Source organism: Stegodyphus dumicola, chromosome 11 (genome assembly GCF_044657685.1).
Source record: "Stegodyphus dumicola isolate Sdum_Otavi_A_Nest chromosome 11, ASM4465768v1".
Taxonomy (NCBI): Eukaryota; Metazoa; Arthropoda; class Arachnida; order Araneae; family Eresidae; genus Stegodyphus; species Stegodyphus dumicola.
Window position 1 is genome coordinate 82,004,227 of NC_140778.1, and position 17,857 is coordinate 82,022,083.

General features: G+C 32.6%; 2 protein-coding genes across 4 annotated transcripts in view; both read left to right on the forward strand.

The window, feature by feature from the left end:
* LOC118203853 (uncharacterized) overlaps positions 1-17,857 on the forward strand; it is a 262,288-nt gene that overhangs the window by 167,954 nt on the left and 76,477 nt on the right. The window lies entirely within an intron of this gene.
* The window catches only part of iPLA2-VIA (calcium-independent phospholipase A2 VIA), a 68,969-nt gene that overhangs the window by 3,070 nt on the left and 48,042 nt on the right, over positions 1-17,857 (forward strand). For 2 of the 3 annotated variants that reach the window (XM_085826904.1, XM_035374774.2), the window contains exons 3-6: positions 2,377-2,595; positions 4,561-4,738; positions 16,596-16,786; positions 16,991-17,087. In XM_085826904.1, coding sequence (XP_085683030.1) covers positions 2,377-2,595; positions 4,561-4,738; positions 16,596-16,786; positions 16,991-17,087 — 685 coding nt within the window. Of the gene's footprint in view, positions 1-1,722; positions 1,856-2,376; positions 2,596-4,560; positions 4,739-16,595; positions 16,787-16,990; positions 17,088-17,857 lie in introns of those variants that run through there. The other variant, XM_035374778.2, reaches the window with a different exon arrangement.

Sequence of the window (17,857 nt, forward strand, 5' to 3'; positions counted from 1 at the left end):
AGTCCTACTGTATGTTAAAAGCATTGCAGATAATTAGAAACTATATACATATCATCATAAAAGAACCAAAATTTTCAAATCCTAATTTTTTTTTTTTTTTTTCCCCGATAAGTTCTAGCATTTAGTATTAGGTAGCAAAACCCTGAAAAGTGTTTGTAGACTAGAAATGTGAAAAATTTCTGTCAAGTTAGCTAAACCCAATAGTGCAAAAACTGAATAATATAATTCTGCTATGAAAGTGGCAGAAACTAGGGGAAAGCTAGGCAAAACTGAATAGCGGGAATCTTATTGAAGAATTACTTCAGAATTTGGATTAATCAGGTCTTGCCTTTAAAAAAATAGGTTAAATTGTTTATTGCAGAATGGTGGAATAATTAACATCATGAGCTATCAGAATGAAGTAAAATTTTTGCATGAAATTTTGCTTTTATTTATGTATTTGTTGGAAATAAACAGTGACAGCTGATGTCATAATATTTAGGAATTGTTTTCATCCTTAGCAGTGCTTAATTAAATTGTATATAATCTGAAATATATAAATATTGTTATATCATCCATTAAAAGTAAATTGCTAAATAATAAAAATGAATTAAATGTGTTGCTTTAAGTGTGTATTCCATTGATTCTTATCAAAATTCAAGAGGAATATAAATGAAAACATTGTTTTTTCTGTTTGATATTTGTGATCCTTGTTCACGGGAACTTCATCTTCAAGAACTGACATCATATTTATGGCTGAAATTTTTGGGCCTAAATTTCTCAGTTAAAAAAAAAAAAAAAAAAAAAAAAAAAAAAAAACAGTAATTTTCCCACATTCAGCACAAATCTGATGAGCAGCTTTTCCTTTTTAAATAAAAGCTTAACATCACGAAAATGAACTTGTTTCATATGCTTAGCACTGTACTGAAAAGAAAATCATGCCTCCAACACATGCTAGAAGTATGCAACAGGAGAAAAAATACTGTATTTAAACATCTATCTCTATCAAGGTCACTCCTTATCAGCAGTAAAGAACACATGCTTCGATTTTAAAAACCTCCAAACTTTTCGGATGACCTAATACCTAGAAAATCTGGCTATAATAATATAATCAAAACTCATTTTAAAATAATATCAAAACTCATTTTAAAGGAAAGTTAAAAAGTAAGGTGCCTCTTATATGTGCCCTCAGGTCGCCCAGTGTAGTGATATGTCTTCTGCGTTGGTTTTTGGCACGATTGCATGTTCTGCGATGGTTTGGGGGAGGATGTTGTTTGTATGGCAGCCCTTTTGACGTTGAAACTTACTTTTTCACTGCAGTGGTTTTTATTTGCTTGTTGTTTCATGTTGTACGAGTTTTGAAATGGAATGTTCAATGAAAGTCGTAGTAGAAAAATTTCAGTCTTGTATTTTAGATTGTGTGCAAAGTAAACTTAGTATAAAAAGGTACGATGTTGGAGTTGTTAAGGAGTCTTTCGTTCATGGGTGTGTTCATGCGTATCAAAGTGTATTTTTGGAATTTCTGTGGGAGTCAGGAATTTTGAAACGAAGTTTGGCGTGTCCAAAATGCGGAGCTGTTGTGAGAAGTCGTACGATGATAGACTTAGTGCAGGTTTGCAGGCAAATGGTTGCTGGTAAAGTATGTGGCTGCCAGCGGAGTTTAAGAGTTAGATCATGGTTTTCGTGTAGTAAGTTAACTTTGGAGAAAGTTTTTATCGTTACCTTCAGAATTTTGAATTGCAGAAAGACGTATGATATTGCAAAATCGTGGAAACTTTTGTTCACAGACATACGACTGCCGAAATTTTATTCTCAAATATATGCTGGATTTTGTATTCTCTTGATATTTCTGCTGTTTGAAGAAGCATTGATTATGGTAAGTGCTTTTTATTTTGTAGAATGTTATGTTCATTGTTTTTTAGTATGAATTTCTGTCATTGTTGTTGTTTTTTAAATTGTTTGTAATTTATTTTAGTTTATTTTGTTGATTAGTGTGCAATGCCTAGATTGTGCAATTCGTAGATTTTTTTAAAAAAGTTTAAACAGAACCCTGTGTACATGGTATTCTTTGAAATTTATTGTTGTTATGTTAATTTATTTAAGCGAGGTGTGCGTAGTTCATAGATTCCTTCGTTGCATAGATTGTGCAGTTCTGTGATGTTTTTTTAAGTTAAAACATATCGCTGGGTACATGGATTTTTGTCAAATATTTTTGGTTAGAAACTTTATGTTTTTGCTATCTAAATTTTTTGTTTCAGTGAATATATACTTAGTGAATATTTGTGCCACTGTGGAAATTTATGAACTGAACTGTTTTATTAGATGAATTATGTGTAATTTTTCAAAGAGAACTGTGAAGCACATAATTATATTTTTTTCATTTTTATATTTGTGCAGCATCTACCGAACAAATGATGAAATAGCTGGCCAGTTGCTATTCTGCAAATTTAGAGAGAAACTGCCATTACTTGTACAATGCGTGCCTGAAATTGGAACATCCAAATTCATTCTTCAGAATGTTTCTCAATTAATAAGAGAAAAGCCTACTTGGACTGCTGCTCATATAGCTGCTCATTTTGGGTATACTGAGTGCTTTAAGAATAAAACAATTCAGAGGTATGATATAGCTTGACTTACTGCTTGCTACCTGAATATTGTATTCTCCTTAGTATAAAAAATGCACTGTATCATTGAGCACTGTAAGATATTAATAATAATGGTGCAGAAGGTAATGCAATAATAAACAATCCTCTTAAGTAAAGTATCTTTGATGTTTTATTGTATACTAGTAGCTTTGCTGCCAGCCTTCGTCTGGCTTTTAAGTGTACCAGAGAAATGGCTGCACGGAACACCAAACGTTAATACGTATAAAAAAATTCCAATGAAATAGCTGGCCAGTTGCTATTCCCTTAATACAAATATTAGTTATCCTAATAAATAAATTAACCAACTTCCCTTTGTAAAATCTTAAGAACTCAAATGGTGTAAAGGAGTTTAAGAACTTTACTTTTCAATATCTTAAAAACAGTGAAATGAGCAATAAATAACATTAAAGAATACAAAAAAGAAAAAATTCTGAAAAGCAAAGTATAATAAATGATATTTTATCTTATATTTTCGAGAGAAAAAAATTACAATGAAATAAGCTATATCCCTTAATACAAATATTAAGTATCCTAATAAAAAAATTAACCAACTTTCTGTTGAAGAAAAAAAACATGCAAAACTTTTCAATATCATACACACAGTGAAATAAGCAAAAAATAACATGAATGCAAACAAATAACATAAAATTCTGCGCAGAATTTTACTTTGCAGAACAACTTTATCAAAAAAAAAAAAAAAAAAAAAATCAATAAAAATGTATTATCTATATATAAATGACAATGAAATATGCCAAACTCTTAAAAACAGTGACATAAGAAATATGATAAAAAATTGTTGCCATACCCATATTTCTAAAAACATGAAACTATTAAAAATGATGTGATTTCATCAAAAATCTATCAATAACAATAAAACATGAAAATTGTTGCCAAAATCACATTTTTATATATAAAAATGACAATGAAATATGCCAATCTCTTAAAAACAGTGACATAAGAAATACAATGAAAAATTGTTGCCAAACCCATATTTCTAAAAGAATGAAACTATTCAAAATGATGCAATTTCATTAAAAATCTATCAACAACAATAAGACAGGAAAATTGTTGCCAAAATCACATTTTTAAAGATGTGAGAAGTGTACTCGGAAGCTTCATTTAAAAAATTTTTTTAAAATACAAAGTATTATCATTTTTCCAAAATTCCTTTTATGAAAGCAGTCCCAAGGATGAAAGTTTAATGTTTCCAAAAATCAAAGAAAAATAACTGTACCTTTTTAAAAATTTTTTTAGAAAAAATCCTGTTGAAAAGGTGTTAAGCTCCCTTTGTTCAATAAATTCGTATTTAATCGATTTATTGAAACATGAAATTTATTTTTAGTTTGCATTGTCAAATACATGTATTTGATTGCGGCACACCTATATCCTACTCATGGCACACCGGTTGTGGAGCACTGGTCTAGATGCACCTATGTACCAAATTTCATAACCGTGGGTCTATTAGCTTACGCGCGGCGCGAACGAAAGATACACACACACACACACACAGACTCTTTCTTTTTTACTATATGTAGAGATTAATCTAGAGATACAAATGTCTTGAGCATTTACATGGAAACAATATCAGATGGAAATATGCTCAAAACGTTACATGTTATTTGTATTTTATATATGTAACATGCCACTCTTTGTCCTCTTTCTGATGTAGAATTCTATTTCTCTGATAAACAATCTGGTAAAGAGAAACTGTCCTGAAATAAAGTTGTCGAAACTTTTTGCAGATAAATATGTCTCTCTTTTTCTGCAAAGAAAAGTTGGGCTTTGTTCTAAAGCATGTTTTCTAAAACTGTTGTTACCAGATTTATGGTTTTCTTTTTCTTCAAAATAATATTATTAGTATTTTCTGAAAATATTTATATATTTCAACATACTCCTTTTTATAAATAGTCACCTTCACATAAGTATTTCTTTTTAGCCAAATAAATGATGTGTGTGAGGATACTTTGATGACACCTTTACATGTTGCTGTCAAGGCTCAGCAAATATTTTCAGTCATGTGTTTAGTAGATCTGGATGCAAGATTGGATATACTGGATGTAAATGAAGAAACAGTATTCCATTATGCTGCTACAACCACCAAAGACATAATTCAAGTTAGTGGATTTTATACGAATTCTTAGACATTATAATTGGTTTGGCTATCTTGAATCAATGTATTCAACATAGAAATCCTTTTCGGAAATTAGTTGCTGCTATATTTTTAATTTTTATTACAGCTGTAGTGATGGCTTCTTAGAGAGCAGCGAATTTTGGTCCATGCTTTCAGATATGTTTAACAAATTGTACATATGATGTATATTCCAGCAAAAAGGCAACTACCGTATATGCTCATGTAATGTCCACACATTTTTTTACTAAAATTACATCACTAAAATGCAAGTGTGGACATTACACAGGTCGTTCAAATGTTGCGCTTTTTCTCATCGGTAATTTTGGGTGTAAATTTCATTTTTAAATAGCCAAGTTAAGTTCTAAGTGGAGAAAATGGCATAAGTATTAAAAGCATCAAATTTAAAGTTGTTTAATAGCTACCTAAAATTTACAAACTTGCTTTCTCCAATCCACATATATAATATAAATCACCCAGGTTATGCTGCCTTCATTTATTATCGTGTCTGCTGAGTGGATTGCTGTCGCCGATGTTATGACTTGGCCCGTATTAGTTCGCACATCAACACAATATAGAGACACATATTAACCAACACTTGAAATTTTATTATTTACTTTTACACAAATTAAATAAATGTTGGTTCTTTTAATATCTTGCACACATTATTTAAAAAAAAATCTCTTCTGATGCATTGTATAAAAATTTTGGTTTTATATCTGCATGTGCGAATGTAAAATCTTCCTGCTTGCAAACAGTAGCATAAAAATACACAAGGTGGAAGTGAAGGCACTGTAGTGGCAGCCACATAGTGGAGAATTAGTGAGGGGTATTATTTCTAATTTCAAGCTACCATAAGAAAGAAAGAAAGAAAAAAAAAAAAAGCATTGTGAATAGTATATTCAGTATATAAGTGCAAATAAATTAATCAGTAAACATTTTTTTAGCTCACCTTTATTTCCTCCTTGCAAATCATTTCCAATTGCATCAGCACACACTAATTTTTTACACAAACACAATATATACACATTAAATATTAAAACATAACAGTTTCTGTTTGTTTTTCATATCCGCAGTTGCATATTGGTACAGATTTTGCACCCCATTCATTATCATTGTAATTGTCTGGAGCATCAAAATAAACTGGCGTCTGATCGACGTTCACAATTTGTGAGGCTAAATAATGATTCGCTTTGCGTTTTGCAATAATGAAGTGATGAAAGGACTTCAACTTATCTTCATAGTTACTGGCATTTTTTGACATATTGTCGTACCCCGGCGAAACGAAAATTCATTCATTAGCCGCAACCGGCCTTCATTCGTCTTGAATTGCAATGTAGGAATGTTTTCTCATGCTGCAGCAAGCACTTTTATTTGGCACATTTCCCTTGTTACTCCATACCCTTGCACACGCATATCATGAACATATGCAACTACCTTTTTTTCCAAATTCAGAAACTTACATTTAGAATAATGAAACACACATCTTGTTTTGTTCGTTGCCTCCAGTTGATCATGCTGTTTGCTTTAGTGGATTTAATTGCACTTCGTTCATATATACTCTTGCTGCTGCTCTTTTTCCATTTTCCTGTGTAAATTCTATGATTTCAGTTTAAAAGCCACTGTATAGCTGCTGTACTTTCCCATTTCAAGCACACTACTTGCTAACTACCATGAATTTGTAATGATACTATGAATGAAAAGAGAAAATTTGAAATATGCAAATGTTCCAAGGAGGAAGTAGGGGAAAGTAATTTCGTTACAAAACAGTATTTCCTGGAAGCCAGTGTGGTGAAAACCTGTTTGGACTTCCTTCATTTATTGTCGCGTCTACCGAGTGGATTGTTGGTGCCAATGTTATGACTGAATAACAGCTGTAGAATGCAAGGAAAGTATTTGCTTTCCATCCAAGCGCCAACCAAAGACAAAACAAACACATATTCTTTCTTTAAAGATGTCTATTGACGTATGTTATTGACTGAAGGGGAAAATGCGACATTAAAAAAACATATAAGTAAAGATCCCTTCCTTATTTCAATATAATGAATATTGAATCTTGTAGGAAGAATAAAGCTAATTTTTCAGAATAAACAAAATACTTTTATTTAAATTTTAAAACAGAACCAAAAAAATAAATACTGCAGCTCTTAACTATCAAAATTTTAAACTCTTAACTACTGCAGTTAAAACTCTTACAACTATTAAAATATTCAAAATCCTAAAACTCTCTAAAAAAATATATATATATATATGTATAAAAATCTTTCGAATCCTCTTCTTGTTGCCACACCGTAAAATGCAAGTTCTTGTCCTATTATTTATATTTCACATTCTCTTTAAGTCACGATCTTCACAAGTCATGATATTTACAAGTCACGATCTTGACAAGTCCCCCCACAAGAAGCACATTCGTCACCGTAGAGACAATGTTGCTTAGAGTTCATTGAGAGAGAAAGAGTTAACAGCTAACCTTGACAAAGCATCAGCATTCCCATGTGAACTTCCTTTGCGGTATGTCACAGTCATGTTATACCGTTGTAACGCTAAGGCCCAACGAGACAGTTTAGCACCATGAGGGGCGCTTTGGGTCAAGTAGGTGAGGGGATTGTGATCAGACACAATCTGCACTTTGGCACCGAAAATCCATGTGTCAAATTTTTTCAAGGCTTCGATGACACAAAATGCTTCTCGTTCGATGGTTCACCATCGTTGTTGACAGGGCGTTAATTTCTTGCTGAAAAATGCTATGGGCATTTCTTTGCCATGTTCGTCGTTTTGAGCTAAACACGCTCCAATTGCGAAAGCAGATGCATCCGTATAGAGTGAAAGGGCTTGCTGATGTCCGGAGTATGCAGAGATGGCATTTTAATCAACTCTCCTTTAAGTTTGTTGAAAGCTGCTTCTTTTTCAGAGTTTCATGGAATATTATTTGAACACTCTTCTTTGTAAGGTTTGTTAGAGGTAAAACTATCTCAGAAAAATTTGGGATATAATCCTTATAGTAGCTTGCTAGCCCTAAAAGACTCCTGACTTCTTTTTTAGTGGTAGGCTTAGACAGATTTCTGATGACTTCTACCTTCTCAGGATCTGGAGAGTGACCTATTACATGTCCTAGAAACTTCACGTGACTCTTTCCGAAATCACACTTTTCTAGATTTGCGGTTAGACCTGCGTTTCTCAGTGTCTGAAACACTTGGTCGATGTGATAGAGGTGGCCATCCCAAGTTTCAGAAAATATTGCCACATCATTAATATATGAACGGCAGTAGTTCTTATGGTTTGCAAGCACCTTATCCATCGATTTTTGGAAGGTACTTCCAGCATTTTTCAAACCGAAAGGGAGAACTTTCCATTGGTAATGTCCGGAATGAGTGATAAATGCTGTGTAGGGTTTAGCTTCTTCTTTCATAGGAATTTGCCAATATCCCTTGGTTAAATCGAGAACTGTTATGAATTTGGCTTTCCCTATTTCGAATAGTAAATCTTTAGCAATCTTCATCGGATAGGCGTCCGGAATTATGAAGCTATTTAAAAGCCTGAAGTCTATGCACAGTCTAACGCCGCCATTCTTTTTTGCAACACATACTATAGGATGTGCCCAGTTACTGTCACTGGGTTCTATAAGATCCCATTCTAACAGTTCTTTAACTTGACGATCGACTTCCTCTTGAAGTGAAACAGGAACACGGTAGGGCCTCAATCTTTTCAGATTACATCCTTCTGTAACCTTGATGTCATGACCATCAATACTGGCTTGACCAGGTTTGCTACTGAAAACATCTACATAAGATTTTAGTACTTTAAATAGTCCTTCCCGTTGGTAATATTTTAAGTCGCCTTTCAAATTTTGTAAATGGGTCCAGATATCATCAGCAGATTTATTCATAAGATCTGCTGGTGCATAGTGGATATCTCCAAACTCTTCATCTTGGTCAAAAATGATACCAACATGATCTGCACGAGCAATATATGGCCTTAACTTATTTATATGGAGTTCTCTAATACTTCCGTTTTCCATTTCGATTTTGGCAGAGTGTGGCCTGGTAAGTTTGATCACGGTAGCTGGTCCTTGCCACGTGTTGAGCAATTTATGTGATGATGATGGCATTAACACGAGAACTTTGTCCCCAACATTGAAAGTCTTTTCTTGAGAACGTAAATTGTATCTTGAAGTGTACTCTTCTTGAGATATTTTGGAATTTGCTGATGCAATGTCATGAGCTTTTCTTAATTTTTCTAAAAGATCCTGTAGATAATTTTCAATTGAACGGGAAGCTGTAACTGGAATGCTACGTTCACCTGTCCATATCTCTTTCAGGAAAGATAATGGTCCTGGTGGTATTCTTCCATATACCATCTGGAAGGGAGACAAACCAGTGGTGCTATGTGGCACTTCTCTGTAGGCAAACAGGAGATAGGGAAGATTCAAATCCCAGTTTCTCCCATGTTCTTGGATATTTTTGTTCATCATCTCTTTTAAGGTTCTATTCCAACGATCGATGGCACCCATACTCTCGGGGTGTCCTGGAGTGGAGAATCGTGGAGACACACCAAGTAAGTTCTCAAAGGCTCGGGTGAGTTTGGCTGTGAAATTAGTTCCCTGGTCGGAACAAATCACTTTTGGAAATCCAGTTTGAGTAAAAAACCTCATCAAAACGTTGCATGTTGTTTTCGCACTTATGTCTTTGACGGGTCTCTGCCTTATGTCTCTGCCCATCTGGTGCATAGGTCAACTGCACATATCACAAACCGATGACCCCTCCTGGATGGAGGTTGGCCCGATACAATCCACGCTCCATACTTCAAAGGGTGTTTCCGGTCTAACAATAGGTTGAATTGGAATTCGATCTTTGTACGTAACTGTTCTCCTCAATTGGCATTCTTTACAACTTTCACAGAATTTTTTAACATCTTGCTTAATAGTAGGCCAAAAGAATGAGTACTTGATTCGTTGAATTGTCTTTTTCTCACCGAGGTGGCCGGCAAGAGGGATTTCGTGTGCCATTCGTAGGACTTCCCTTCTTTTTTCTAAAGGTAACACAACTTGCTTAATGTTTTCACCACAGATATATTCGGAATGAAGTAATATGCCATCATCGAAAGTATATCAATTTTGATTTTTATTTGCCCATTCAAAGCATTTTTTCAGAGTTTCATCTTGTTCTTGATGTGTCTTGAATTCTAGTCTTACTCTATTCGTTGTTTTCCCAGACTCTATGTTTTCTTGGGAAAGCTGATTAACAACAGCCAAATTTGTAGTATTTTCTTCAACTGGTAACGGTTTATCATCTGTCTCTTTGTACTCTAAGGGGGATGCATCCCAATAACGATCACAGTTAAACAGTTCGATATTCCCACAGAGTGTTTCATAAGCTGAAGAACTCAATAGCAAATCGGTAACTAGCTTTTTTGAAACAGCACACGTAATGGACACTCTACCGTGAAAATCATCGTCAATTTTCATCTGGAAAATCTTTAGTGGAGTAATTTTGTTTTCACCAAAAGCAGAAGATATCTCTATTTTACTTTCTCCTTCGCAAGGTATGTTGTCAACCAATTTCTCATGGACTACTGAGATTTGTGCTCCCGTGTCTACGATTCCATTTAAAATAATATCTCCACATTTAACTTTGACAAGTTTTAATTCATCTATGTTTCTAGACACGTCCACTGATTTTGAGACAGGAATAGAGATCTTGGCAGTTAGCACTTCTGGTTTTTCTTTTTCTGTAAGGGGTGCTTGTGTTTGTATTAAGTTGTTTTGTGCTGTTGCAGAAGCACTTCTTGGTATCCGATTTTTGGTACATAACTTAGATGTATGACCCTCTTTTCCACAATTATAGCAAGTTAGTTTGAAACTAGGCTTTTGTGGTTCGTCACTCTTACGGGATAGGTACACTCTTGGCGTGTTTTCAGCGGACAGCGATTTATTTCTGAAAGCTCTTTCTGGAAGTGGAGAATGAGGTTGCCATTTTTTATTAGTTCTGTCTGCTGATGGATTACCACCAGTCCGTTTTGAGATATTACGAACACTGTCATATTCGTCAAGTTTATCAGCTAATTTGGTTGGAGAAACAAACTTCGCCCAGTCGTCAAGAAGATGGTCTCTTACTTCATAGGGTACTCTTTTCTTAATTTGGTCAGTAATAATCAAGTCTTTTAACGCGGCAAAATTTGTGATTTCAAGACCATTGATCCATTCTTCAAAATAACTTGTAATTTCGTAGCAAAAATCTCTCCATGATTTTTCAGCGCTCTTTTGGTGCATCACAAATTTTTTTCTAAAGCTTTCAGGATTTAATTTAAATCTCTTCAATAAAATGGCCTTAATGTACTCATTATCTTCAAAATTTTCTTCAGATTCCCTACCAATTAATTGAATGATTTCAGATGGCATTAAAGTCAATAAACATGAAACCCAATCTTTAGGGTCAATCTTTGTCCTTTTAGCTTGTCTTTCAAATAAGGATAAATAAATCACAATATCATCGTGTCTTAAATTGAATTTGGGAATAAGCTTAATTAAATCAAAATTATGATGTCCATTTTCATTTGTTGGTGGAGTTTGTGTTAGTCGAACACGAGATTCAATTTCGAGTTTCCTCAATTCAAACTCCATTTGCTCTCTTTTCTGTTGTGCTTCTAATTCTTCTTTCTCCTTTCTTCGCTGTTCCTCAATCTCTTCTTTTTCCTTTCTTCGCTGTTCCTCAATCTCTTCTTTCTCCTTTCTTCGCTGTTCCTCTTTTTTTTTTTTTTTTTCCTCTCTTCAATAATCGTTAAAAACACTTCTTTAGCAAATGCTTCATCATATGTATCACTTTGAATTATTTCATTTTTTATCGCCACGATTTTCATACTTGGATCTACTTGAATTTCTAATTCAGCAGCTAAAACTAGCAAATCCTCTTTTTTCCCACGTCCCATAAAAGCCATGTCTCGATTTTATTCAGCCAATAGACTCTTAGTTTAAAAAAAAAAAAAACAATTTTTTTTTCTCTCTTATTTTCTATTTAAATATAATTCACAATGAATTTAATTTTATTCGGCACGAAAATCAATCAGTGGAATCAATACTTAATGTGTTGTTCACTTACTCTGGCGAGTCAAACGAAATTACATTTGAACACTGGCGTATTCATTACTTTGACAAGTAAATAAACTAATATTCCATGACGGAAACAATAATTAACTTTTCATAATCTTAATTAATTATTTTACGTTAACAAGGTAAATTGAGCTCTCACCTGAGTTATTTTGGTTTGTAATTATATGCGGGGAAATCCCGATCCTGTCGACTGCGCCAGTAAAGATCCCTTCCTTATTTCGATATAATGAATATTGAATCTTGTAGGAAGAATAAAGCTAATTTTTCAGAATAAACAAAATACTTTTATTTAAATTTTAAAACAGAACCAAAAAAATAAATACTGCAGCTCTTAACTATCAAAATTTTAAACTCTTAACTACTGCAGTTAAAACTCTTACAACTATTAAAATATTCAAAATCCTAAAACTCTCTAAAAAATATATATATATATATAAAAATCTTTCGAATCCTCTTCTTGTTGCCACACCGTAAAATGCAAGTTCTTGTCCTATTAGTTATATTTCACGTTCTTCACAAGTCATGATCTTTACAATATATTTTAAAGTAAGAAGTTCTTTAGTTTTTGGGGTGTGGACATGGGTAATTTTTTTTTTTTTTTTTACATAAATTTTATCTGTAAAGTTGGGGTGCAGACATTACATAAGTGTATACGGTATACCAAATAAATCACAAGGAATTATTTGTATTTTCTTTTATAATTGACTACTCAAAGCTGTCTTCTTGTGATGTAAATTGGAAATGAATGTGAAACTGTTTGAAGCAGTCTTTAAAATCTTCTATTAGAATCTCAAAAATCTCCTTGTCACAATATATTGTTCATATTCAGGATATCCAATATATATTGGATATCCTGAATATGAACAATGATGTAGTCCTTCAATGATCAGCTTTACTTTCAAAAAAAAGGAAAGTCAGCAGGAGCTAATTATGTAGAATCTAGCAAATGGCTGAAGTGTTTTAATGCTTATTTACCTTCCCCCCCCTTGCCAAAAAATATCACTTACAGTCTTGTCATTATATGTCAATGCTTTATTGTGCAATAATAGTTGATAAAGGCTGTAAGTCAAGGATGTCAAGCTCATAGGTACACTTGGGACAAACAAACAAGGTTTAACTTTAGGCGGGCAAAAAAAAAAAAAAAAAATCAAAATTCATAGAAACGTAGATTTATTTCGAATAATACAATAATAAACACACATATATATATTTATATAGAAAAGAACAAGAAAAATTTAATGTTTACGTCCTGATACTTGACATCTCTTCTCTGCTATTATCTTTCCTATTTCGAGAGAAATTTTGTTTGCAGTGATAACTTTCAGCGCTGACCCAAGGTGAGCATCATTAATACGGTTTCTAATAGGAGACTTATTACCTTTCATGACTGAAAATAACTGCTTGCACCGATAAGTGCTACCAAGCATGGAAATAATTTCATATGCGAATTTTCGAGTATTTTCAAACCTGGCTGGTAAATATTTGTAAAATTCAGGCATGCCCACTTCAATGAATTTTGCTTTCAAATTTGAGCTGCATTGAATCTCGATCACCTCCATTTGCATATGGCTGGGTACTGAGTCAATACTTATTGAGAAAATCGAAGAAAACAAAAACAAAAAAAAAAAAAAAATTGTCTTTGAGGGAACTAAAATCATTAAACCTCGTTTCAAATTCAGTTGTTAAATTTGCAATTTTTTCTGCGTATTTTTGATACGAACAAGTATTATCTAAACTTGATTTGTTCATGCTGCACGTCGGGAAGTGCGTCAAATCTTCATTTTTAAGTTGTTTTTCCCAAAGAACTAGTTGACATTTGAATGCTTTAATTATGTCAAACATGTTTGTAATGATATGATCTTTTCCTTGTAACGATAAATTTAAATCGGTTAAGTGTTTGGTTATATCAACCAAGAAAGATAAATCTTGTATCCATATTGGATCGTAAAACAAACTTACGTCTTGATTTTTCGTTTTTAAAAACTGACATATTTCTTCTTTCAAATCCCAGAATTGTTTGAGAATCTTGGAGCAAGATAACCAATGTACCTCGGTATAGTAGGACAAACCCAAATATTCACTATCTAACTCACTTAAGAAAGCAGTGAATTGACGCTGATTTAAACCTCGAGATCTTATAAAATTTATAACTTTTTTTTTATATAAGACAAAACATTCTCCATATTTGTTACTTTCGTGCATAGAACTTCTTGATGTATAATACAATGCATATGATGAATGTTTGAACCGTTAATTTCACTAAGTTTTTTTCTTAGTAATTCTACGAAGCCCTTGTTTTTCCCGGTCATTGATGGAGCGCCAACTGTAGCTACGGAATTTAATTTTGCCAAAGGTAGATTGTATTTCTGCAGAAGTCCAAAAACACAAGTCAAAATGCTAAATCAAAATGCTGAAATATTTCTTCAAAAATATTCTAACAATACCACAAAATGTCAAACGTTTAGCAAAAATCAATTCAAAACTGAGAAACTAATTCTATCTCACAGCGAAATCGCTACAAATCAATCACAGCATTAAGTAAACAAACAGTTCACTAGAACTACAGCTACTACTGAGATGAGTTGTTTGTTCTTGGCTTTTATAAGCTTTATAATTAATTTCTGAAATATACTGGAAACATCTATAAATATCTGGATTTTTGTGGATGGCAACAGCAATTACGAGATATTTATTTAATAGGTATTAAATGCTCGAGCTGTTCTATTTTTAACCTTCCAACGCAGCTGTCTTTTCAAAAATCGTCTGCATTGCTAAGGCAACATGAAGCAAATCTAATTACAATTCTAAATAAAAAAAAAACTAAATAAATAAATAACTATGAAATCCGTAACAATATGAATTAAGTAATAATTAATAATAAAACAAAGTGCATGCACCAATATATTGTACAAAACTATGATTGGAAAACTGAGACCATGAGTTCGGCCACATTCGGCTATTGGGGGATGCGTACAAGTTCTGAGTGCATATGTCCCCCAAAAGCCGAAGGTAGCTGAATGCAAGCTACTCACACGCATTTGCAATTTAAGTAGTGTGTGTGTCAGCTCGCTGTGAGTAATCTAACAACACTGAATAAATTTTCGTTAATTACTTAGCAGTAAACATTTCATTTTTTTCTTCATCGATATGTTATTTTATTATTATATATTATTATTTGCCGATATATTGGCCGGGCCGCAAAAATATTTGTTGTGGGCCCCATGCGGCCCGCGGGCCACGAGTTTGACATCCTTGCTGTAAGTCGTGAGTTTTTTATGGTATTCATGTCGCAGAAAACACAGGGAAATCAAAGCCTCTAAACAATTGTTAGTGTTTATTGCTAATCATTCAAGACTCTATTCCTAGTAAATAATGCCTTTTAAGACAATGTTTTGATATTATTATTTTCTTTTTTAACTTGCAGCTAAATAAATAAATTCATACTAATTCAGAAGTCAAACAACAATAAATTGTCTTAAATAAATAATGTGTCTTAAATAAATTCATGTCGCAGAAATACCGTAGTAAATAAATAAATTCTACTTTCTGGCACTTGTTTGATCATTCAAAGAAAATACCGTAGTTCATCTCTTGTGATAGTGGTTGGCAAGAATTCTGGATATTTAAATAGTGGTTCCTTGTATGGTTCTGCACTGTTCTATTCTTACAGTTTCTTCATCAGTTGTCAATTACCAAAGCAGAAAGTCTTCTGCTTTTTAAGTCTTATGTTAAAGTATGATGGAAAGTGGTTTTAGGAATGCCACTGAGTCTTTCACTAAGTTTTACTGGCAGGTCATTTTCAGTGTCTTTTTTTTAAAAACTAACTAATCCATGTATTGTCTTAAGTGTTGCCCTTATGATCATGAACTTTTGCCATTTTGAAGCCTCAAATTGTAAAATATTTGAAAAGCACTTTTGCAACTTATCATCAATGACATAAACAGTTAAAATGAATAGAGATATTTCAGTCACAGTTTTGCTGAATTTTTGAACAAAATTTTATGTTAGCTTGTAGAAAGGTACAAATGGTACTATTATTTGTCATACCTTAATTTTTTTTTTTTTTTTCGTGATTAACTAAAATATTTTCTATATGTTGCTTCAGAGATAGTGCTGCAAGCCCTTGGAAAGGAAATTAGTTGCCTTTTTTCTGGAACACAATGTTTGTATTTATGCAACAACCTCTATCAGTTGTTGAGTGTTATCATTATAGTTTCTTGCGTTTTTGAATATCACTATTAAAATTGTATGAAACATAGTCGTCTATATGTTTTTTCTTTGAAATAAAAAATGAAATCTCAGATTTGAACTTAAATCCCTTTTTTTCCCCCACAGTGTTCTCCATGTATTAAACCTATATGCTGTAGTATTTATTACTGTTTCCTGCTTCTTTCTTTTGATGAACATCTAGATTGAAATTGATATGAAAATACATTATTCATATAGGAATAACTATATATATTATTTCTGGCTTTTTTTTTTTATAAAGAACGTTAGTGTGCACAAATGAGTTCAGTAATCATACTACTACTATTTTTATTTAAATTAAAAAAACTATCAAACGGAACTACTATTTTAGGCAAAGACTAATGTAAAATTATGACTTTTCTATCATATTGGTTGAGCTTTTGTAGTCCATATATCTTAAATTTTAGATGTTCTTCTTAAAATACCAAGTGGTAAATCAAAAATTTGTGTCAAGTGATGCATTAAGTGTTTTTAAACATTTTCATTTTAGGTATTGACAAGAAAACCTGTCCATTCAATTATAAATATTTTTAATAATAAAGGTTTTACTCCATTTCATTTGGCTTGTATGGCTGATAAAACTGAATGTGTTATGGAACTCCTTAAAGCAGGAGTTGATGTGAACTTACGTGTGGCATTAAAAGAGGAAAATTTGTCAACTAATTCTGATTCACCATCAAGGTAATAATAATGAATTAATATTATTCTTAATTTTTAATCTAATTATTTAGGAAATAGGTTGTATTAAATTTTTTGTTTGTGTTCTTTCTTTCTAAAAACAAAAGAATACATTGTCTGAGATTAATGAAATGGACAAATACCGATTTAAAAAATCATGAATTATGTTAAAATTTATTGTTTTAATTATATTGTTTTGCAATTTAGGTGCATGAAAGATGTGCTGGACACATACAGCAATCGATTTTTTAACAGTGATATAAAGCATGGTGGAACACCTCTTCATTGGTCTAAAACGCCTGAAGTAATTAATTCTATTTGTTTTTATATAGTTTAGGTAATTTTTTTGTAATAAATTTTCTAGTATTTCTGTAATAAACTTCAATTCAGAGTATTAGGCAGTTTTTAGTATTAGAATAAATATAAAGAAATTATAATTGGTCAATAGTTAAAGAGAGTCTCAACTTTTATTAATTTATTTGGCAACAATAAATGAAAAATTAAAGCAAAATGAAATGGGAAATGACAACAATGCAAAATTTTTATATTTGGAAGAAGTTTTTCTAAAGATTATCAAAACAAATATTTTTTCCCCTCTGAAAATATACTGTATTTTTCTAATAGAACTCCACTTGGCATGAAATGTTAATGTTGTCACAAAATCTAACTAGATTAAAGAAACCCTAATGAGACGTAAAGTTTTATGGGGGAAAAAAAAATAAATAAACTTGCTGTAACTGTAATGATCCCCTCGGGGGTTGACTCAGGAGAATTCCTGGGAAGTATTGGATAAGATCTGTACTTAAGACAGTCTCAACCATGAGGGTATAAAATCAGTCTTCACAGAATGTGCCTGAGTGTACTCGGGACAGTGTAAGGCTCAGCAGGGACCGTACTGGTACTACCTTGTCTGCCCCTGGGCCATGGGGTCAAAGCATTGTAGATAAAAAAAGTTGGTGGGACGGCACTTAATTCTGATTGGTAAATTCACCTTAGGACGGAAGTTGTCCCATCACAAGAGTTGTAACTGTAATGAATAAATACTATATAATATATATAATGTTTAGTGTGCTT